Here is a 20,959-nt window from a genome sequence, read left to right as displayed (position 1 = left end):
AGCCGCACGATCAATGATGTCAGTAAGTACCCATCACATCCCAATATGGACTATTTGTCGATGTTGTGGGTCGGACGTCCCGGCTGACTCGTGCGTCCCGGAATTTCCATTAGCTGGATGTCCTCGCCAACTTCAAGCGTCATCATATCTGAACCGTGTCCTCGTCACATGCAGAAATTTAGACTCGCGACCAGTCCTGTACGCAATGCACACGCCTTCCTTTTTTGGTTTCGGAGTGATGGAAGGCGTGAGCTTGCGAACGGACTGGTGACAACGGTCAGTCACATAGCAGGGTCACAACTTTCCCCGCCAAGCGTGACTCCGACTTAGAAAAATTTGCCCCCTCATACGTACAAAATCGTCTCTGGCACACATTGTTCAATGATGTTTTTGAAGCGAATGGAGTTGATTGGAATAGGTGAGAAAAGAGGATTTTCTCCTTGAGTCAGTCCAAATTCATCGAAATTTGACCTATGTCAAATGAATCTATGGCCTTCAAAACCTACAATGGTGTAAATCTCCCAAGGCATGATTTTTCTGAGTTATGAGGCTCTCAAATCACGAAGTCCCACTCATAGTTGGCGCGTGTCACGCGCATCCCGCCAAAAGGGCGACCGTGTTTCCCAGCCGCTTCGCAGTGTAGCGAGTATTACGAGCGGAGCTTGAATTGCGGAGTGGCTGGTATCGAGCCTAGCAGAAATTCGCTGGATCTCAATAATGATATGGTATGAGTTGGGAAAAGTACTATGTACAATGCCAAAGGTCGTCTACATGTACTAGGACCGATGAGAATATGCTAGTAGTCCGGTAATACGCGTGGTGTATAGACTGTGTAAGGATACTTTTATGCCGTCTAAGGTTGGCGGACGATGGAGTCAGTGGGATGCATGAGGAGAGGCGGGGGAGCACTTACCGCCTCCTTGAGGTAGGTGATGAGGTCATTGCGATCCTTCTCCTTTTTCAGACCAGCGAACGCCATCTTCGTGCCAGGGATGTACTGTGTAAGGCGACAAGTCAACAACACGTGTCTGACAGACGACGGGCAAGTGTAACGCACCTTCTTGGGGTTCTCGAGGTACTCGAAGAGCGTGTTCTCATCCCATGTAATACCCTTGTTCACGTTGGCGGCCGTGTACGAGAAGCCCTCGGCCTGACCAGTCTTACGACCGAACACGCTGCGAAGTAACCCAGTCAGCCATCGCGCCCAACCAGATTTCGAAAGTATCGTACCCGTGAAGGTTGGGGCCGACCTTATGGGGTCCACCAGCCTCGACGGTATGGCACTGAGCGCATCGGGTCTTGAACAAAGAGGCACCCTTGCCAGCGTCACCTTGACACGTCAAACATTGTCAGCACGCCAACCCCTCCAGCATCCAGCAAATACCGGACTCACCCTGAGAGTAAGGCATATCTAATAAGTCTAGTAGTGGGTCGTTAAGGCAAGATTATAGACAAGTAGTCGTAGGACTAGTCGGGAGAGTGTAGTAAACCGTGAAGGTGAAGGTTACGACGCAAGAAAGGTTGCAGTTTTAAAGTGATTTTTCGTCTATCCGTCCGGGGTGGATGACGTAAACAGGCAGCCGGTTCGTTCCGTGCGGTCAGCCCCCAATCGGAACCGCGGGATTGCCCCTCATGCCGTGGGACATCCTTGACCCACGATCATTACCGCTCTTGTTCGAGCCTTCAGGAACATACCTCCGCCATCCGTCCGGCCAATCGTAGCGCTCGGAATATTATCTGAAGGTGGGTTTACGCACCTCCATGCTTGCATTTGAGGCTGAAGGGACAGCCCGGAGAGAAATGATCAAACTAGCTGGTATTTGACTAATTGATGAGACAAGTAGAAAATTTGAATGCAACAAAAACTGAGCGTTGCCAACATTTGTCTCAGCTAGTATCTGTTGTGGCTCAGCGTCCCCCCTCTCAAGTATATAGTTAGTTCTCGACAGTAGATGAGCGTCTGTTGGGCAATAACTTTGAACAACAATGCAGGGATCCATAAGACTCAGCGAGGTGAGGCCCGTGAAGATCACCGGGAGGACGAAGCAGCTCTGGAGTATGCAAATATCCCATAGAAACGGAAGTCCCGAAATAATACAGCTGACAGTCCATTCACGACATTGGTTGGAGTCACGGATGCGACCTTCTGAGGTTTGGCCAGATGTCGCTCGCAATAATCGGATTGCAGACGGAAGAAGGAACTAAATGGCAAGACAAACCCCACGAACAACCCATCACCGTCGACAATCCAAAATCGCGGCAGTTACGGTATTGCAGAACCAGATCTTGGACGCCTCGAGGGCGATATATTAATATTATGGATTATCTGAGCAGCGGCCAGATGACACACAAGGACATCCGGTTCCAAGAGTCCACGAATCTATACGTACTGAATCAGTTCATCGGCCAAATCGAAGATTAGCGTCGGAAAAAGGTCAGAAAGTCCGTCGCAGAGCGACACATCAAGCCGGACATATATCACACCGCTTTCCGAGAGCGATGCGCCGCCCATGAAAGGGGCGACACTCTCCAAAGAGTCATATGGCCCCGGCAAACTGTCATCACGTATGCGAGTAAGACCATAACACTCACGTTCGTATATGATTCACAACTCAAAGCACGAGGAGACGCCGCATCAGTCGTCCTCCTCTTCGTCAGTTAGTTCATCCCCTTCACGGACACCCCGGTGGCGCTCGTACCCCTCCCTCCGCGCCCAGGACCATCCGTCCGTGTAGGGCTCTACCCGAAACGGAAATAATAGCGTATATGATGGACTATCAGGAAGAGTCAGGATCAGAGGTCTTGGTGACGGACAATTACACTTACTATCCGTCCCGACCCATGTTGAAGAACAACTCCAGGTTTTTCCGCTTCCTGGAAATTTCGTCAAATTCAAGTACAGTACATCAAACCAGTTGCGAACCCGAGGTCGTACGAGTTCACGAATGTCTATGAAAATATTAAATGAAGGCATCACTGACAACCCGCTAACACTGACCTCTGCTCGTGCCTTTGCAACTTTCCTGTAGTGATCGTGATCCTGGGACTCCACAGAAGTTTCAGCCAAGGATATACTCCACAGATGCCAGCCCAGCATGACTGCTACAGCCAGGCTGAGGACTCCTGCTAGTATGTAGGTCAGAACAAAGGCTAAAGCAGGTACGCGGTACGGCCAGATCGGCTATGACGCTCGTCAGCTTCCCGAGCGAATAATGGGTAACGGCGTGCCTACTTGATAATGATATCCAATGGCTTCCAAAAATGACGGATAGCCTATAGCGACGTAGCAAAACGACGCCACAACTAGATATACCCTGATGTCCATACATAACGTGTCATTCGGTGCACGGCTGGGCGTCCTAGTAGGCGGGACACGCACATGAACAGGATGAAATGGCGCTCATTATGCAGGCCAACGCATTGGTTCACCCCTACTCAGACTTATTATGGCCAGCTTCAGAGTAATGCGTCAAAATGGAACTGACACTGATGTACATCTCAATCACTAGGGAGACCTGCTGAAGGAAGGAAAACATACTGGACAGTGGTGGTCGTATTTGAGGACGCATCGGTTACATATTCGACAATGGTGTGCTCTCTCAAAGCATCAAGAATTAACACCCCAATTAGCCTTACATCCAACTCCACAGTTCATTACCAGTAGGGTACGCACCTCTGGCCTCGGCAGCCCGCACTTCCGACACTTCGAAATCATGGCTTTCGTGATACGCACGTCGTCCGACCACCGTACTCCCGTCAATGGCCCACCCTTCGTTGTCGGTCGCCTCCTCGCCCATAACCAGTCGCTCCCTCCCTGCCTCGGGGGATCATCGATGAAACCCGGCGATACCGTGCACACCCAATAGTAGTGCATTAGCATGTTGAACACTATGAGGACGCATATGGGCGTAGTCAACCATGGCCATCGCAACGACGGCTGCTCGATGTCAACTGAGCAGAAAGTCTCAACACACAGAGCGCTCTCTCATAAATGGAAGCACTGACAAAAGCATAGAGTGCCTGTCGACAGAAGAACCACCGCAAGCGTAACGAACAGCGGCCCCGCTGCTCCTGTGATACGATCGCCCACTCGTTCCAGCGTCCGAAAGCATCGAAAGACAGCGCGCGCGCATGTCATAATGGGCGTCTGTAGTTGAGGGACGCGTCGCCGCAGCAAATAGGGTGTGGCATGAGGCGGTGGAGGGACGATGACAAGACGCGAAATGGGACAGTCTACGCCGCAGCCGGCGTCAAACGCGCTGTAATATTCATACAGAATACCAGGCAAACACTAACGAATAAAAATAGGCTTGTGGATCAAGAAGTGGGAGGAGAAAGATATGAGCAACGTGAAGGCAAGTAATCAGCGGCCATCGCGCGGTAGGAACATCGAAGTAATACATCCATTACATTAGATCGCGAAATGTCTTGATAGGTGTATATACATATGACTTGCAATCAACGTCCTCGACCTGGGGTGGTGGCTCGTCGCGGCGTCCCTGGAGGTTTCCTGGGCGTCGGCGGCAGGACGCCTGTCAGTCGTCGGTCGGGTATACCGCCTCCAGCCTCGTTGACCCTCTGCACCTCTCGGACGGCCCGTCTCGCGGCGTCACCGACTTGAGCTGGAGGGCGTTCTGCGTCTACACGCGAGAGCGCGCGGAATATATCTCGGGCGTCGCTGGAAGGGGAATGGCTGAGGCTCGGGGGTAGGAAGGAGGAGAGGGAACCAGGTTTCGCTGAGTTTAGTGAGGAGAGGGGCTCGGAGCGGGCGGAGAGAGATAGTGAGAGGAGGGCAAATCGGTGGTTTAGATCATCTTCCGCGTAGTGGGTGGTGTGCATAGACGTCTGCACGAGCGCTTGCAAACGATCAATCTGCAGATAACGTTAGAAGTGGACACTGGCTCGAAATAAATCATATGGCTCACGGTGAATTCGAGATCATGAAGGCGTGCACTCAATGGATCCTGACCGCCAACCTCTGCTAAGACCTTACGTGCCAGCTCTACACCGTTAGGTCCGCGGAAGACATCCGAAAGCTCGCTTTCGCGGGGCTCATAGTCATCCACGGCTCGTTGCTTGCCTTTCGCCTTAGCAGATTGAGCGCGGCTCCTCCTCCGTTCATCCAGAGCAGCCAGGACCCGCGACTGGTGACCATTATAAAAATGGACAACTTCATCCCATGCCTCATCTTCCGCTCTCGCACTGGTTGAGTGTGACACCATAAGCCTGGAGGCTAGTGATGGAGATTATGCTGTATAGACGTACCGTTCGATGTGCTCAGTAAAGCGTATCTCCCTCGCCCGGTTCTTGATGTTCTGCTCGTTCGGTTTCATCTTCTTCGCTGACATGTCATTCAACATTCCAGTGGGACCGTACACGTTGGTGTCAATCTTCTTCTCAGCCAGCATGCGAACCACGTCCTCCTGAACCGCCTTTAGCACCTTAGCCGCCTCTGCTGAGAGCGGCCTTAAGTTCGCAGGTGGATCTTTCCCTGGATCGCCCGACTTCGGTTTCGATCCTGAGGAGGACGAAGGCCGTGAAGATGATGAGTTACGGTTCATAGCACGGGACGAACACCATATCAGTAGCTGGCGTGCACGTTGGGCTTCGGGGAGGTCGGCATCGATGTGCTTGTAAAAGCTAGAATCTGACACGGACGCATGGGGTTGAGCTATGTCATATTAAATGACTATGTAAGACTGCCCAGCGTAATAACATGCAGATGAAGAGATACGAACTAATGACACCGGAGGTTTCATAGGTAGTGCTCACGCGTTTCCCTCGCATACTCAGTGAACTCTTGCGGCGGCCATGTTGCTGGGTATCTCCGTTTCTGGTGAGAGCGCGTCCCTGGCGAGTCTGCTCGACGTTCCGCGAAGAGGGAGGGGGTTGCTTAGCGGAAGCAGCGACGGCGGGAAAGTTAAAGTCGGGATTGACGTGATCAGCGTTGGCACGCGATCGTCGTCGCAAATGTTCAGCCTCATCGTTCATCAACCGGACATCCTCGTCGACTTCGGGGTCGGGACGAGATGTCGCGACCAGATCGCGATCTTTTGCCTTCCCCACTGGGCGGTGTCCCGTCGCTGGGCGTGAGTCGGACCTGAACTTCTTCGACGCGGGTTGGGAGGGACCGGGTGTGGCGGAGGGGTGGCGGCGCGGTTCAGTAGATGGTGGTCGGACTGGATGTTGATCGGGAGGTTGAGTGGATGGAGGACGCGACGGCGGTGCGCGTACAATGACCAGACCACCGGGCTGCTCTTCGCCATTGAGCACTGTCGCGTTCCCTCGTTATCGGACGCGTAGAGATGGGTGGAACGCGACTTACATTTCCGTTTCGCTGCGGCGCCTGGTTTCACGGACGACTGTACCGCAGCATAAACTCAATGGTCAGCCCACAGCCCCGTCCCAACACGTCAACCACGTACCTCTTTCTTCAGCCTCTTGGACGCGTTCGCGAGCGGGTTAGCATCGTCGGGCATCTTCCGTTTTGAGGTCGGCTCCGAGGGTATCATAGGTCCCGTAATTGTCGTAATGTATGACCGCACCCAGTTCATATATGCCTATCCAGCGACCCGCGAACGCGACCGGACTGTTGTACGCGCTGGACACCGTCGGGACCGGGGCGGACGTCGTCGGCGATGATGGCGGCAGAAACGAACTGCTGAAAGCGGAGTTCCAATGTGTTTTCCCACCCTTGGCCAGTCAACAACGAGTGTGACGAGTGACGCCTGGTGTGACCTTTCGTTCCTCTCAGCGCGCACGACTTGCCTGCACTCAGCACTGTAAGGACGCTCATATCCGCTAGACGAGCACAGCGTTACAAACAACCCAGGCATGTAGCGGCGGCACTGGCATCTGCTGGTGACCGTTCCAAAAATCAGGGACTGGACGTTGAAAATCTCCAGAATTACGCGTCTATATGGCCAATGCCACACGTGTACCCGGGTATGTCCTGGAAGTGCGCTGCTATCATCGTCACTGTCGTCTATCAAAGCAGAGGGGAGAGTCTCAATGCTATATGCTGTTAGAACCCTAAGCTCCAGCGGCGAAGCTAAGGTCAGCCCAGACGTCTATCTTTTCTGGGGCCTTTCGATGCGCATATGATGTGCCGCTATGGCCATAGGCAACCGCCTGGACACGCCCTATTACCTCTTGCGTGATTAACACTCGAGGTTCTCCTGGCCAACTGTTGCTGGATGCACTGTGATGGACAGCAGTCTCCTCGAGACTCGGAAGCTCCAGTACTCATGACGGTCCAGGGGACTCTGACGCCGACCTGTAGCTGTCCCGCAAGCCCTTCGCTAACCAATATTCACGGTCTTGAAAATCTGTGCGCGCATTGCGCAGTCCTTCAAGAAGTGGCTACTCGGCAGACTTTCCGCCCGGCAGCTTGCTCGATGAGGACTCTGCAAAGCTAATCCTTCTCTTCTTATATTCGCGAGCAATGTTCAGGGTCACAGGTCCACGATTGCCGGCTATTGAAGAGGATGCGATTCGCTGAGATCACTGCCAGGACACGAATCTTGTCACCGTCTGTGGGGTCTGCTTTTCTAAGGCTGATAATGATTCCAGCTGTGAACTTCAAGGCGTCTCATGAGCTCCGCTGATTTCTCCGTAGCTGTACGCGCTCGGATCGGCCAACCAAGACGAGGTCGCACAATACGGACCCGCTGCCTCGTATGACCTACGGTCGACTCTGTGAATCCATGATAGCGTCAGGGGAGCGATATCTGTGGCGACGATAAGAACGCATTCAGGCACACTCCGATCTATGCAATGGCTACCTACTGCAGACGACTAGCGACCACGGACAGATGAAACCACGAAAGAAACGTAGTTTCCGCCATGAACAGGCTTCGTAGCGTGTTTGTCTGCTCCCCCCTCATCGCGGAACTTGCTATTGCATCTCAAACTCAGGCTGTCGGGTCGCTCAATTCGTATAATAAGACAAAACATAGGGACTGTCGTATCGGGACTACGCGTAACCTGGACGACGTCTACGATGCTGGTGCGTGTCGGACCTTGCCTTCTCTCCGATTATCTTGGGTTATTCCTGGTAATTGTGGACTGCCCGCCCTTCTGCTCTTCAAGCGTGACTCGTGATCATGTTTCCAGCTCCTCGTTCCTTGTTTCGCATGCTCCTGATTTGTTTACGACGGGCCTCTTGGGTAAACCTCGGCTTTGGACATCTGACCCGTTCTCCGCCATCTGTGTGCGAAGCGTTGGCTATTCTTGCACTCGTATTACTCGCTCTCTAAGATCGCGGAGGTCAAGGTCTGCTGTTCCTTCATCTGGTTCCGCCGAATGTGGCTTCCCCCACCCCGCCTTTAGGGAAAGTATGACATAACCTGGTTCTGCCGCGAGTCAACAGGCTATGCTGTGTCTCTATACTCTTTTTGCCTTGACGGAACGCGTCACTCATACGCCGGCTGTTTAGCAATCGCTCCGTCGTTCTCTTGTCCTTTGTCAGGATCTTCGATTGGTCCGGTGATTTTAGGTCGTTCCCTGTTCATCCTTTGTCAAAAATTCTGCAACCGAACCTATCCGTCCCTCAGGATGCCGGGTTGTGTTGTGGACATCTTTCGAACGACAGCTTCGATTTTCCTCCTTGCGGAATAGGTATCCATATCTGATTGCCATCGTGGTTTCAGTATGTTCAGTTTGCTCCTCAAATGGCTCCTGTCTCTCTCGATTCGCGCTACCATATCCCTGTCTGTTCATCCATCCGACATACCATGCTCGTGATCATGGATCCTCGCCTCCAGCGATGTTGTGCGCCGTATCCTCTAGCCACTGCTGGAAACGCCATCTTGACGCCACAGGTGGCGGAGCCGATTGCCTTCCTTTTCAGGCGCATTCCCACAGTCATGTCTCGACCGACTCTGCGTTTGGCCAAAAGTTCTAACCGTTTCCCCGCCACGCTCTTTGCTTAGACTAGTCCTCGGTCATTACTCATCTTCCGTCCATCGGTTTCACCTCCTATATATTCCCCACCATTCTCTTCCGCGACATCCTTTCCGGTCCTGATCGTCACTCAGACATCCAGCGGATCCAAAATCACAGAATGGCTGACTATTTGTTGCCGAACCATTTCCTGTCCTTGCCCCGTCCAGACGCGCACATAGGGTCACCAGAAGGTGTCCCTGATACCTCCACGCTCGCCGCAGCCGACTTCGATGTCGACAACAGAACTGGTTTCATGCCTCCTCAACCCCCCTTGACGCGGTTGCCAAGCGAGTGGGAGACATGGGAGGAGGTTCTGGAGGACGCGGTGGAAAAACGCATCAAGCTTGGGAGCCGTGACGATCTAACTGACAAGGACAAGGAAATATCAGAAGGGTGGCGGGAGACAGTCCGGAAGGTAAGCCGAATTCTTCAGGCCTCTGTCGAAAGAAATTCAATAACAGTGCCTACTCAGATGCCTGTCCTCTCCACCGACGGCTTATTCAAATCCGAGTTCCTTTTGCGGAGGGCTCATCATGTTCTATCATACATGATGCATTTCTACATCCACTCTCAGCCCCCCACTTGTTCCGAGATTCATATCCCCCGGTCATTGACGCTACCTCTTTTGCGCGTCTCCGCACAGCTACAGCTGCCCCCAGTCGTCACTTACTCAGACGACGTCCTGTACAATTGGCGTTATAAAGAACCCGCTACCCTTGACGACCCCTATCGCATTCCTACCATCGACAATATCAAGTGCGATAATACGCTATTCACAGGCACTAATGACGAGCAAGAGTTCTACCTAGCTTCTGCAAGGGTAGAGCTACGTGGTGTCGAAGCACTAGAGTTGATGCGGTTGACCATGGACGAAGCCTTCGTTGGCGACGCCATCGCGTTCCGTCGTATCACGGCATACCTGCACGCGATGGCCGAGGTCATTCGAGGCATGACCCAACAGTTGCTTCGGGTGCGGGAAGGGTGCGACCCCGCTGTCTTCTACAACGAAATTCGACCTTGGTTCAAGGGTGCGGACTCGGGGCAGAAGAAGTGGATCTTCGACGGTTTGGACGAGGACCCTACCCTCCTGGATCCCGAAGAGCTCTCTGGTCCTAGTGCTGGGCAGAGCTCCATGATCCATGCTCTCGACGTCTTCTTCGGCGTCGATCAATACTCCCATTCTCTAACGCTGTCCGGCTCCTTCTCCAGTACCTCAGCAGAGTCCAACGCGACCTATCACCCGCCAAACAAGAAATCCTTCCTGGACCGCATGCAGATCTACATGCCGCGTTACCACAGGGCCTTCTTACGCCATCTAGCTGCGAACCCGCGTCCCCTCCGTTCACTTGTCTCGGCGCACGCCGAAGACGCTCCTGAACTATTAGGGGCCTATAACGCTGCCGTTACAGCTCTAAAGGAGTTCAGAGACGCTCATATGAGGATCGTTGCTGTCTACATTATCGGTCCCAGCCGCAAGGTCCCTACTGCCAAGGTCGCTGAGAAGGACGAGGAAAAGGAGATACTCAAGGGCACTGGCGGTACTGACCTCGTGAAGTTCCTGAAGGGCGTCAGAGACCGGACTGCGAGCGCAGTGATGCCGGCAGAGAAGAGGTGACCTCGTTTGATTTATTTTGTTTCTCTTTGCTTCGCGGGATAGATGGGCCGATTTAATGGCATGTAGTATAGCGACAGCTGCGTAGACCTTTGTATTATTTTCCGCAGACCCCTGGAAATATCATGTGCAACATACGATCGTGGTGACTGTAATTAGAACTCGCCGTAACGCCGCGCAGCTTCGTCATCCACATATCTAAAGTCCACTCTATGTCGGCTGCGGGATCCTCTGCTTCCATCGGGAGGTGACTCGTACCGTCGGCACCGTTTTGTTTCTTTAAAACGTTAAGACATCACGCGCGGACGCTCTTACCGCGAATATTCGTCTAAATGTCTTCCGCCGACGAAGACGGCCACGAAAATGAGCAGTTTGCGAAGAAGAGGAGGGTGCAGAGGGCATGCGACGTCTGCAGGCGCAAGAAAAGTATGGGATCTACGCCCTTTCTATAAGCTATCTAACGCTGATTTGTAGTTCGATGTGAGTCCCCGAGATACAGAGGCGGGGTACTGGTCAATAACCTCGGATTTATCTAGGCGACGGAGCACAGGTGTCCGGCAATCGCTGCACCAACTGCGCAACTTACAATATAGAGTGCACGTATGTGGAGGCAGCAAAGGTGCGTTGGTTGTGTCTCTACGTGCGAAGCTACTGACTAACTACCAAACAACGGTAACAGAAACGGGGACCTCCGAAAGGGTACGTCGAGAGTCTGGAGAATAGGTTGGAGAAACTAGAGAAGCTGCTGGGCAAGGTATGTGGCACGAACGAGATGAGGGCTTGTCAGAGTCCCTGCATGCTTGTCTAGATTGCCCCAGAGGCCGACTTGAAGGAGCTAGGCGTCCAGCCCGACCGCGAGAGCTGGTACCGCGACCGCGCGCAAGGCGAGTCCTCCCAATCCATGTTCAAGTCGCAGTCCTCGCCGGTGAGCGCGACGCCGCCGCGTTCGGACGACCTAGACCCGAGTGACGACGAGTACCTGCACACGACGCTCACGGAGAACCTGCGCAAGCTCACCGTCGACCCGAACCACCATCGCTTCTTCGGCAAGTCGAGCGGGATCATGTTCATCCAGACCGCGATCGACTTGAAGAACGAGTACGCGGGGGACGAGAAGCCGAGCATCATAGACGAGTCCTACCTGGGGAGCAAGAGGCCCGAGTTCTGGTCCTCGAACCCTGTAAGTGCTCAATCACTAGCTGAGGGCGGGGTTGAAGAGAGTAGCATGCCTTTCTGATAACGCCTTACGTGGAGCAGTGGGAAGAGAACCGGTTCAGCGAGGTTATTCCTGACTTCGACTTCCCGCCACCGGACCTCATCGACTCTCTCGTCTCCCTGTACTTCCTCAACATTAACAACTTCTACCCACTCCTGCATCAGCCCACCTTCCTCCAGAAGATCGCCGAGGGCCTGCATTTCCGCGACTCTGACTTTGGCAGCGTCTTGTTGGCAGTATGTGCGTGCGGGAGTAGGTGGTCGGACGATCCGAGGGTGTTGATGGAAGGCACGCAGAGCCAGCACTCGGCGGGATGGAAGTGGTTCAACCAGGTACAGATGGTCCGTAAGAGCTTGCTGGCACCTCCGTGCCTGTATGATTTACAGCTGTACACCGTGAGTCGTCGAAGCAGTATCTGGGATTTCCGCTGGATATTCACCCATCGGGTGCAGCTCTCAGTTATTTTCTTGCAAGGGTCCTCGGCACCCCAAGGGAGCTGGACGATGGTAGGGATTGGTCTGCGGTTGGCCCAAGACGTAGGTGCACACAGGCGGAAAGTTTATAATCCAAACTTGACTCTTGAAGACGAGCTATGGAAACGGGCTTTCTGGTGGGTTAGTTTCGCGACTCTAAATGACAGCTGCGAGTAATCTGAAACGTGTATCAGGATACTGGTCACGCTTGATCGAATATTCAGTTCGGCGTTGGGTCGGCCCTGTGCCATCCAGGAGGAAGAGTAAGCCTTCAATCCCATTGCGTTCCGAGGAATCCAGATCGTCACTTTCTGTTCAAACAGTTTCGATCTCGATATGCCAGCTGAATGTGACGACGAGTACTGGGTCGACCCAGATCCGAATAAGGCGTTCAAGCAGCCTCCGGATAAGCCATCTAAGGTGGCATACTTTAACAGCTATCTCAAGCTGAATCAGATCCTCGCATGCGCTCTACGAACTATTGTGAGCATCCCCCCCCTGTATACGCTTCGCTTCTGTTTCATCACATTACTCCACCCTTTCTAGTATTCCATCAATAAGTCAAAGATGCTACTGGGCTTCGTAGGACAGCAATGGGAGCAACACATCGTGGCGGAGCTGGACTCGGCTCTGAATAAGTGGATTGACTCCGTGCCGGACCATCGTTCGTGTTTACACTCGTGGATCCGCTGCATTCTGATATTGACGGATATTTGTCTAGTTCGATGGGATCCAGACCGGGAAGACGAAGTGTTTTTCCAGCAGTCGGCGATGCTCTATTGCAGTTACTACCACCTCCAGATCTTGGTTCATAGGCCATTCATCCCCCTCCCACGCAAGCCATCACCCTTGTCTTTCCCTTCTCTTGCGATCTGCACCAATGCGGCGCGGTCCATGAGTCATGTGGTGGATATACTGCGCAAACGATCGAAGCAACCGCTTCCTCAGCTATTAGTTCGTGCGCTATCTAATGGTCCAGAATCTGATAGGCTCACGCAAGGCAAACGTTAGATGCCCGTGTTCAGTGCAGGCCTGGTGCTGCTATTGAATATCTGGGGAGGCAAGCGGTCCGGCCTATCCACCGATCCGGCGAAGGAAATGGCCGAGGTGCACAAGTGCATGCATGTCCTGAAAGCATGTGAACCAAGGTGGGGACATCATCTGCCCTCGCTGGCGTGCTGTGGTTCTCATTGCTCTCCTAGGTGGCATTCCGCAGGGCGGCTATGGTAAGTCCGGACGGTGCACTCGAAGACTCGCCTAACCGCTCATATCAGGGATATTTTGTGCGACCTGGCTTCCGTGGGCGACTTGCCGCTGCCGCAGCCCAGCCCAGCCCCGGGCGGGAAGCGCGAGAGGGATTCTGACGAGCCAATCGGGCATACCGAGTCGCGCTCCCCGAGTTACTCTGGGGACGTCGAGGCCCCGGGCCTGAGCGATGGGCAGCGCACTATGGCCGGCACGCGGCGTGTCTCCAAAGAGCAGTCCGCCGTTTCGCCCACAGTGCCCCCATCGGCTTCGACCTCGACGTATGCGTCACCGCAAAGCCAGATTATGTCGAATAGCGTGTTCACGCTCCCGATACACAGCGACGAGCTGGGCCGGCTGCCTCTTCATCCGAATTTCGGCGTCCCGGGCCAGGCTGCGGCGCTGCCCGTCCAGGCCCCGTCATCGTCTAGTGCGGGTGTGTGGTACGGCGGTGACGGCTCGATTCCTCGGCAGGCTGGTAGTTCCATGGCGCAGATGGCGGCGCCGGGCTCCATGGACACCATGTCATCGATGTTGGGGATGAGCGAGATTATGTTCGACTCACCCATGTCGGGCTACAGCCCGTTCGTGCAGGGCGAGCCTCCACAGCCTCCGTACCCTGGGATGCAGTTCACGGAGCTGGGCACGGGTATGGCGCCGCAACAGCAACAGCAGCCACAGATGTTCATGAACGATGACACGATCAATATGTGGTCAAACGCGCCCACTGGGTTCGAGTAAGTGTCGTCCCCTTCCGTCCCTCCGGGTCTGTAGGATGCTGACCTGGGTTGAATAGGATGGACGACTGGGGCACGTACATTAGTAACGTCTGTGGCCTTTCTCATCATCTTCCGGGCGGCCCTGGTGCACCGCCTAGAACGGACGGCGGATAGATGAGTTGTAGAGATGTCAGTCTGGACTTTGCAATTCCACTGCCACCACTCTCTGTAGCTATAGCCTATCGTTCTTCCACTGTTAGACTCACCTCTTCCTCTCGGTTGTCCTCGTCTATATTTGTACCTCGTGTAGCTCAAGCTCCAGCTCCTCCTCCATATTTATTACTGTCGGGTTCTTTGCGGAGTTCACCCTACTCGAAGCCTAGAAGGTTGAAGCCAGGTAGTAGTCTACAGCCGCTTGCAGATCGATAGACCATCAATTCAGAAAACCACGTATAGTCGGAGTGGGTCGGAGTGGGTGCCAGGGACGTCGGAAGAAGGTAGAGAAGTCCAGATGGTCTGATTTCTGTCTCTCGGGGACTTGAAATTGCTTGTCCGACGTGGTCCGACTGTAAATGATTCTCAAAAAGTGGGCCCATCGATCTGCAAATGGCTGTAAGAGCTAGTCGGAACTGGATCCTGCATTCAGGATTTCGACTAATCTGTTTCGAAATTGTGGCAATTCCCCGGACCCTACGCAATTGCAAAATCAGCGCCCTCTGCCGCCGGTCCGGAGCACGTCTTCTTCGATCGTGGACTGGACGGACCGAGATCTCCGCCCACAAGTTATCACCCGCAACGATCGCATCCAAGTTTCCTGCCATTCCGCTTTCCAACCTTTACTTGACGTCTGCCACATACTACGAATATAACTTACGCAATGGCAGCGTCGCTGCCAATCCCCGTTTTTAATACCCTCGAAGAAGCGTATTCCAGTCTTGGAAGCGCACTTGACCATGCGTATGTTCTCCGTCCGTGCGTTTGAGCAGCTAAGAATAATCAGCCCATATCCCATCTGTATCTCCGAAACAGGCCTCGCTGGGATAACCTAGCGGTGGAATTCGAGTCGCGTTTTGGCAGAAAACCTGCTTTCATCGCCCGAGCCCCTGGAAGAGTAAAGTAAGCTTCTGCTTGTTATACACAGTGCGTTATAACTGACGATGGACTTCAGTCTGATCGGAGAGCACATCGATTATGCATTATTCGGTGTACTCCCCGCCGCAGTTGAACGTGACATCCTCATCGCATGCGCGCCGCGCTCTACGACTGAGCAAGGTATGTGACCTGCTTCTAGTCATGACATCTTAGCATCTAAATACCATGCTGCACTCAGGTGCTGTGCGAGCTGAGAACCTCGCAGGATCCAAGTATCCCCCGAGGCATTTTGCGCCGTCTTTCAAGAATAGCGCCTGGCACCTCGACATTGACAAGACGCAGCTCAATTGGGAGAGCTACGTCAAGGCAGGTTACTATGTATGTATGTCCCTAGATTGTTATCACGACATTCTATAACGTCTGAGCTACCAGGGTGTCCTGAATACATTCTTTGCATCGGGCGAGGAACAGCCCGTACCGGTCGACATCCTTGTCACTGGTTCCGTCCCAGCTGGATCGGGCCTGTCATCCTCCGCGGCCATGGTCGTCGCCTCCACACTCACCTTCCTGGCCGTGAATAACAAGCTTACGGGGGTGAGCAAGGGCCGGCTCGTCGAACTGGCTATGGAAAACGAGAAACGCGTTGGCGTCAACTCGGGCGGGTAAGCGCCAATAGCACCATCTCTGCCTCTTTCCCAATTATGAATGATTGCGCCCTCAGAATGGATCAAGCCGCCTCCGTGATCTCCCTTCCGAACTCCGCCCTCTACATCACCTTCTTCCCCACACTTTCTGCCGAGCCGATCCCGCTCCCCTCGGGTTCCTCTCCCGCAGTCCCAACCGAATCCACCACGACCACGGCTCCTTCCTTAACCACATCTACCGCACAGCCCCACCAGGCGTCAACAGATCCGCACAACACCAGCCTAGCTGTCGAAGTCCCAGCGGCCAGCGCGGGCGGCGTGTTCGTCTGCGCCAACTCGCTCGTCGTCTCCGACAAAGTTGTCGGGGCACGAACGCGATACAACCTCCGCGTCGTCGAGACGCTCGTCGCCGCTCGCGTTCTGTGCCGCATCCTCGGGCTACCCCTCGACGAGGACATCAGCGGCAAGCGGGAGCGTGTGACGCTCCGCGAGGTGGTCGGGCGCTACCTTGGCGTGAAAGAAACCAAAGGCGGCGAGCCCCTGCTGTCCACCGCGCAGCTACACAAAGGACTCTCCGAGCTCGGCGTGCTCAGCGGGCGGCTGCGCCCGGGATGCTGGAAAGCCGACGCGGGCGAGAACACGGTCCTGGCACAGGGCGCGGAGCTCGGCGTGTCTATGGAGGAGATGGTGGAGATGAGCGGGCTGGAAAAAGATGAGTTCCACGAGACCTACCTTAGCTGGGTCGACGTCGAGGCACCAAACGGCCGCTTCCAGCTGTACAAGCGCGCGGCACATGTGTTTTCGGAGGCCTTGAGGGTGTTGCAGTTCAGGCAGGCGTGCTTGCAGGGACGGGAGCTGATTGGTAAATAATCACTGTGGCCTCAGGACCTTGGTTATGTTTACTGATGTGTGACACAGATAATAAGCCAAACGCACCCGTAGGCGAAAACGCTACCAAGGCCATACTTGAGGTAGGCTAATGTAGGATTTGTTTCGTAAACATGCTGAGCTCGCCTGTAGGTCCTCGGCGCGCTCATGAATGAGTCTATGGAGTCGTGCTCGAAGCTCTACGAATGCTCCTGCCCCGAACTTGACCAGCTGACGACGATATGCAGAGAGGCCGGGGCCTACGGTTCCCGACTCACAGGTATGTTGTACGAGCACCCCTCTTGGGAATTACTTCTTATGCAACTCCGTTCAGGTGCCGGCTGGGGGGGCTGCACGGTCTCTCTTGTTGCGGAGTCGCAGGTACAAGATTTCATCGCAAGGGTGAAAGCCGCGTATCCGCCGTACAAGAACCTCGAAGGCGAGCAACTGAAGGAAGTCATCTTCGCCACGAAACCAAGCAGCGGAGCTTTTGGTGAGTGGTTTTATTGTCTGCCAACCCCACTACGCTGATTAATGGGCTGCAGTATATAAATTTGATTAAAATGATGTTAAGTGAAGCATGTCCGAAGTATGTACAAGAATGTACTGCGTACTCGATGATAAAACTATGCTTCCCCCCATTGGTCCGCAGTACTGCCTGCATTACTCCCTCAGCCCTGCGTATCCAAGCAACTGACCGTGGATTCCGCATCAACATGTTCTGCGAGCCAATGACTGCAGCTGACTTGTGTATCATTGATTCGGGGCTCAAGTCACTGACAAAAATGCTGCGGCCAATCGGGTCGTCAAATATTACAAACCTTCTTTAAGAGGAGGACTGGTGAATCCGACATTCACAAGGTTCACTCTGGTAGAATCCTTCTGGTCGGATCCGCTCGTCCAGACCTCCCTGATGATATGTCCTGATTTCAGTCCGTGCCACTTCATAGATGTCGACGGACTTTCCACCTTCATAGGCTTCAAGTCAACGGAGCGGAGGCATGAGTGCGGTCTGTCCACGAAGGATGATTCTCCGGTGCGCGACTGGATAATGTCCTCGACATTGGAAATGGAAGGGTATGCCTCCGAAGAAAATCGGAGGGACAAGAACAGTTCATTCAGGCAAGGGTAACAAGCCAGAGGGCGCCCCATGGAGGTTACGGGTTTAGACTGCAAACACTAGGTTTGACACAAATGCACCTTCGGGCGCGTCAATTTCGACATTTCTCAAAAGACCGGGCAGGGGACTGGCTAAATACGCCGAGGGGGGACGGGGGGGAGGGGAGGGCTCACTGGATGCATATAACCGGAAGCACACCTATGTTTTGGCAGAAGTATTTCGGGTATGGACACTCGTATACACATACTTACACGGTATAAGGCCGCAGGGCCGCGCTCGTGCGCAGCAGAACCCGCTACCTTTGACTTGAACTGTGTGTAGACAGCAGCTTCGAATGGGGCTCCTCATGGCCTCCTGCAATGTATTGATAATTTCATAGACCTATGGTCCAGGACATGTATCACCACAAGTCTCAGAAATTTATATCAGAACTGAACAAGGCAGTCATGTTCTTCGAGCTCCAACTCTCCGGTGTCAACCACTCCTTATGAATCGAATGTCCTGCCACTTCTATGCATCCCTCTTGTCTGAGTTCCTCTGCCTGTCACTACTGTGTCAGTGCCAACCCGCATTCAATACCATTCACCCTCTGTTTCCTTTTGCGATATGTTTTGATGTCATCATTCCCTTATTTGGGACTTTAGGGCAGGTTTCTCCCGATCTTGCAGATCTACTATGTAAGTTGTCCACATCAAGGACGCCAAAACCCACTACCAAAGGTAGCGGGAATATGCAGAGGGGCAAAGAATGCCCAAGTCAGGTTTTCTGCCAGTGGGTCTCCCCACTTGTTTCTTGTTTCCTCGTGAAAAACAAAATTGGGCTCTAACATAGCTTCACATTTAATTTCAATATATTAGAGTACTAGTGCTACAGGTTGTCTCATCACCAATTTCGAGCAGAAACGTGCTGTAAACTCGAGGCCCAAGGCGTCCCTAACATTTCATCGGGAATTTCCGAGGCGACTCTCGCGATTGAAACTGCGCTCAATAGAGGCAACCACAAAGAATTATCATTGTCCGGTGGGGGGCATGTAGAATGATGTTCTCCGCAGAACAAAGGGGCTCTTGGCACATTGTAGGAACATGTTCTCCCACCAACTAATGTCCCTCGGCGGGACATCTGTCGTTGCCCGCAGTGAATAGCCATCAGCAGCGCTGTATTAGTAACCAAGGAGTTCTGCTGAATAATCTCCGAATGCCGAAATACCTGGAATTTATGAAGACGTTCGAGTGATTAGCAATGCTACACTGGACGCACTTATAATGTGGCAAGTTCTACCAGTGGAAACTGAATCGGGACGATACCTAGATTTGCATTTGCCTCTGGTCGCTCTGCAATGGGTGGCACGACGAATATATTCTTGACTGGCTCAACTGGTACGGTGACGGCGGACGCAGTAATATGCACGGTACTTACGTATCATTTGCAGGTTACATCGGGGGAACCGTCCTGCAGCGGTTGCTCGCTCACCCTGAAAGAGAATCGTTCAATATCAGCGTGTTAGTTCGCAACGCCGAGAAAGCGAAGCTGCTTGAAAACTTCGGCGTGACTACGGTCGTCGGATCGCACTCCGACTTAGAAAAGTTGGAACAAGCCGCCGCTTCCGCTGACGTGGTCTTCGCGATCGTATGTTCAAGTACAAAGAGCAGTATTGTGGCGTACCTTACAATTCCGTCAGGCCGATTGCGATGATTTAAAAGCTGCAACTGCTATCCTTTCAGGTCTCAAAAAGAGGCACGCCGAGACGGGGGAGCAGCCTATTCTGATCCACACCGTAAGTCATCTTCGCTTATCGCACGAGCTCCTAAGCTGATTTCGAAGGTCTAGTCAGGCACAGGTATTGTCTTTCATAAAGAGCATGTCTTACGGTACTTACCGTTGAGTACTTTGCAGGTGTCCTAGCCGACAACGCGCAGGGAAAATATGCCAGCGACCTTGTCTACTCCGACCTTGATATTCCATTGATTGAAACGCTGAAGCCTACGCAGCCCCACAGGTGGGTTGACATCGCCATCGTGGAAGCTGGGAAACAAGGTAGGTTTTCCATTCCAAGTCCGCTGCGCATTATCTCAGCGCCAGTGATTAGGATATGCTCGAACCCATATCGTACTGCCGGGTGTGATCTTCGGACTAGGACATGGCCCCCTGTTCGAGACTGGTATCTGCAATCAACATTCCATGGAGCTGCCCACCATATTGCAAATCGGTTGGCATAGAGGTCGAGCTGGAATCATCGGCGAGGGCAGGAATATATGGCCCCTTTCCCACATTGACGACAGTGCGTCACTTACAGCTTCCGTAACGCAGCCCAGTCTTGACTCACTTCATGCAGCGGCCGACCTGTATATTGTTCTATTCGACGCAGCCAGAAAGAGAAAGGACGTGGCATGTGGGCGCGAGGGCTTCTATTTCGTTGAAAACGGCCATTTCTCGGTGTACGAAGCAACCAAAGCCGTAGGTCACGTCCTCGTTGAATTAGGTCGTGCGAAGACAGCAGAACCTACGCCTTTCACGCCGGAGGAGTTGGATAAATATTTCGCTGGTGTACGTCTTTGGTTCCACATTAGACTGAAACCGGCGTTGACGAGGTGCAGGTCCTATTCATGGGCACAAACTCTGTCTGCAAAGCCGAACGGTCCCGCGCGCTTGGGTGGCGGCCGACGAAGACGAAGCAGGATATGCTTGAGAGCATCCGGCCCGAAGCAGATGCCTTAATAAAGAATGGGCGGATTGAAGATGCATTCCACATCAGGGGTCTGCTTGCCCAATACGTCGACCTATGAAGCTCACAGTTCTCTAACAATGGGAGTTGCACGAGCCTCGTATCGACCCTGTTGTCGTAGTAGTACGTTAAATGATCCTGTACAATACGAATCGCTGATTGAATACTGCATTACTCACCTTTTACGCGACATCGATGGCGCGTGAACAGAGCCACTGAGCTCATTGGGAATGATGGGATAGGCAAGGACAGCCCCCGGTCGACAGCAACCGAGACCGCAAAAGGGGAAGTTACCAGTACACG

At 53.4% G+C, this 20,959-nt stretch overlaps 7 protein-coding genes across 7 annotated transcripts; 4 read left to right on the top strand and 3 right to left on the bottom strand.

The window, feature by feature from the left end:
* Positions 1–643: 643 nt before the first annotated feature.
* Positions 644–1,523, bottom strand: GLOTRDRAFT_117342 (cytochrome c C1). Its single transcript, XM_007870595.1, has 5 exons — positions 1,394–1,523; positions 1,231–1,330; positions 1,058–1,175; positions 914–997; positions 644–853 (listed from the first exon to the last, which is right to left on the bottom strand). Exons 1-5 carry the CDS (start codon positions 1,407–1,409, stop codon positions 845–847), a joined length of 327 nt encoding a protein of 108 aa, XP_007868786.1. The 5' UTR covers positions 1,410–1,523; the 3' UTR covers positions 644–844.
* Positions 1,524–2,635: 1,112 nt separating this feature from the next.
* On the bottom strand, positions 2,636–4,138 carry GLOTRDRAFT_107379 (zf-DHHC-domain-containing protein; the record flags this gene model as incomplete). Its single annotated transcript, XM_007870594.1, has 9 exons — positions 2,636–2,774; positions 2,827–2,874; positions 2,924–2,949; positions 2,999–3,181; positions 3,233–3,314; positions 3,380–3,434; positions 3,535–3,598; positions 3,674–3,951; positions 4,006–4,138. 9 exons carry the CDS (start codon positions 4,136–4,138, stop codon positions 2,636–2,638), a joined length of 1,008 nt encoding a protein of 335 aa, XP_007868785.1.
* Positions 4,139–4,334: 196 nt separating this feature from the next.
* Positions 4,335–6,677, bottom strand: GLOTRDRAFT_140210 (uncharacterized protein). The gene is made up of 6 exons (XM_007870593.1): positions 6,426–6,677; positions 6,326–6,362; positions 5,739–6,272; positions 5,266–5,671; positions 4,926–5,202; positions 4,335–4,872 (listed from the first exon to the last, which is right to left on the bottom strand). The coding sequence occupies exons 1-6, from the start codon at positions 6,552–6,554 to the stop codon at positions 4,459–4,461; spliced, it is 1,797 nt and encodes a 598-aa protein (XP_007868784.1). The 5' UTR covers positions 6,555–6,677; the 3' UTR covers positions 4,335–4,458.
* Positions 6,678–8,913: 2,236 nt separating this feature from the next.
* Positions 8,914–10,704, top strand: GLOTRDRAFT_122534 (Indoleamine 2,3-dioxygenase). Its single transcript, XM_007870592.1, has 2 exons — positions 8,914–9,361; positions 9,419–10,704. Exons 1-2 carry the CDS (start codon positions 9,065–9,067, stop codon positions 10,559–10,561), a joined length of 1,440 nt encoding a protein of 479 aa, XP_007868783.1. The 5' UTR covers positions 8,914–9,064; the 3' UTR covers positions 10,562–10,704.
* A 160-nt stretch (positions 10,705–10,864) lies between these two features.
* On the top strand, positions 10,865–14,573 carry GLOTRDRAFT_117339 (uncharacterized protein). The gene is made up of 15 exons (XM_007870591.1): positions 10,865–10,984; positions 11,033–11,038; positions 11,095–11,177; positions 11,238–11,312; positions 11,367–11,738; positions 11,816–12,169; positions 12,227–12,384; positions 12,442–12,510; positions 12,571–12,730; positions 12,794–12,911; positions 12,969–13,201; positions 13,259–13,395; positions 13,450–13,473; positions 13,522–14,229; positions 14,289–14,573. The coding sequence occupies exons 1-15, from the start codon at positions 10,891–10,893 to the stop codon at positions 14,383–14,385; spliced, it is 2,688 nt and encodes an 895-aa protein (XP_007868782.1). The 5' UTR covers positions 10,865–10,890; the 3' UTR covers positions 14,386–14,573.
* Positions 14,574–15,020: 447 nt separating this feature from the next.
* GLOTRDRAFT_79556 (Galactokinase) lies at positions 15,021–17,481 on the top strand. The gene is made up of 10 exons (XM_007870590.1): positions 15,021–15,168; positions 15,241–15,327; positions 15,380–15,483; positions 15,542–15,681; positions 15,736–15,965; positions 16,025–16,809; positions 16,866–16,918; positions 16,968–17,094; positions 17,149–17,307; positions 17,360–17,481. Exons 1-10 carry the CDS (start codon positions 15,089–15,091, stop codon positions 17,374–17,376), a joined length of 1,782 nt encoding a protein of 593 aa, XP_007868781.1. The 5' UTR covers positions 15,021–15,088; the 3' UTR covers positions 17,377–17,481.
* Positions 17,482–19,237: 1,756 nt separating this feature from the next.
* GLOTRDRAFT_79554 (NAD P-binding protein) lies at positions 19,238–20,717 on the top strand (the record flags this gene model as incomplete). Its single annotated transcript, XM_007870589.1, has 8 exons — positions 19,238–19,310; positions 19,364–19,560; positions 19,613–19,708; positions 19,762–19,771; positions 19,828–19,968; positions 20,021–20,212; positions 20,267–20,478; positions 20,523–20,717. The coding sequence occupies exons 1-8, from the start codon at positions 19,271–19,273 to the stop codon at positions 20,715–20,717; spliced, it is 1,083 nt and encodes a 360-aa protein (XP_007868780.1). The 5' UTR covers positions 19,238–19,270.
* Between the last annotated feature and the right edge of the window lie 242 nt (positions 20,718–20,959).

Source organism: Gloeophyllum trabeum, assembly GCF_000344685.1.
Source record: "Gloeophyllum trabeum ATCC 11539 unplaced genomic scaffold GLOTRscaffold_00012, whole genome shotgun sequence".
NCBI lineage: Eukaryota > Fungi > Basidiomycota > Agaricomycetes > Gloeophyllales > Gloeophyllaceae > Gloeophyllum > Gloeophyllum trabeum.
Note: the sequence above shows the minus strand (reverse complement) of the source record. Positions and strands in the feature narration are given on the sequence as shown.

What these genes read in the sequence shown, in the direction of transcription:
- GLOTRDRAFT_117342 (XM_007870595.1), bottom strand. An exon ending in GTCGGCCCCAACCTTCACGG is followed by an intron (nt 1,176 to 1,230) that starts GTACGATACTTT and finishes GTTACTTCGCAG; the next exon opens with CGTGTTCGGTCGTAAGACTG. An exon ending in ACCTCGAGAACCCCAAGAAG is followed by an intron (nt 998 to 1,057) that starts GTGCGTTACACT and finishes CGCCTTACACAG; the next exon opens with TACATCCCTGGCACGAAGAT.
- GLOTRDRAFT_140210 (XM_007870593.1), bottom strand. Translation starts at nt 6,554, where the DNA reads ATGAACTGGGTGCGGTCATACATTACGACAATTACGGGACCTATGATA. An exon ending in CCAAGAGGCTGAAGAAAGAG is followed by an intron (nt 6,363 to 6,425) that starts GTACGTGGTTGA and finishes GCTGCGGTACAG; the next exon opens with TCGTCCGTGAAACCAGGCGC. An exon ending in TTCATGATCTCGAATTCACC is followed by an intron (nt 4,873 to 4,925) that starts GTGAGCCATATG and finishes CGTTATCTGCAG; the next exon opens with ATTGATCGTTTGCAAGCGCT.
- GLOTRDRAFT_122534 (XM_007870592.1), top strand. Translation starts at nt 9,065, where the DNA reads ATGGCTGACTATTTGTTGCCGAACCATTTCCTGTCCTTGCCCCGTCCA. An exon ending in GGCGGGAGACAGTCCGGAAG is followed by an intron (nt 9,362 to 9,418) that starts GTAAGCCGAATT and finishes GTGCCTACTCAG; the next exon opens with ATGCCTGTCCTCTCCACCGA.
- GLOTRDRAFT_117339 (XM_007870591.1), top strand. Translation starts at nt 10,891, where the DNA reads ATGTCTTCCGCCGACGAAGACGGCCACGAAAATGAGCAGTTTGCGAAG. An exon ending in CATGCGCTCTACGAACTATT is followed by an intron (nt 12,731 to 12,793) that starts GTGAGCATCCCC and finishes CACCCTTTCTAG; the next exon opens with TATTCCATCAATAAGTCAAA. An exon ending in CATTCCGCAGGGCGGCTATG is followed by an intron (nt 13,474 to 13,521) that starts GTAAGTCCGGAC and finishes CGCTCATATCAG; the next exon opens with GGATATTTTGTGCGACCTGG.
- GLOTRDRAFT_79556 (XM_007870590.1), top strand. Translation starts at nt 15,089, where the DNA reads ATGGCAGCGTCGCTGCCAATCCCCGTTTTTAATACCCTCGAAGAAGCG. An exon ending in GTTGGCGTCAACTCGGGCGG is followed by an intron (nt 15,966 to 16,024) that starts GTAAGCGCCAAT and finishes TTGCGCCCTCAG; the next exon opens with AATGGATCAAGCCGCCTCCG. An exon ending in GCAGGGACGGGAGCTGATTG is followed by an intron (nt 16,810 to 16,865) that starts GTAAATAATCAC and finishes TGTGTGACACAG; the next exon opens with ATAATAAGCCAAACGCACCC.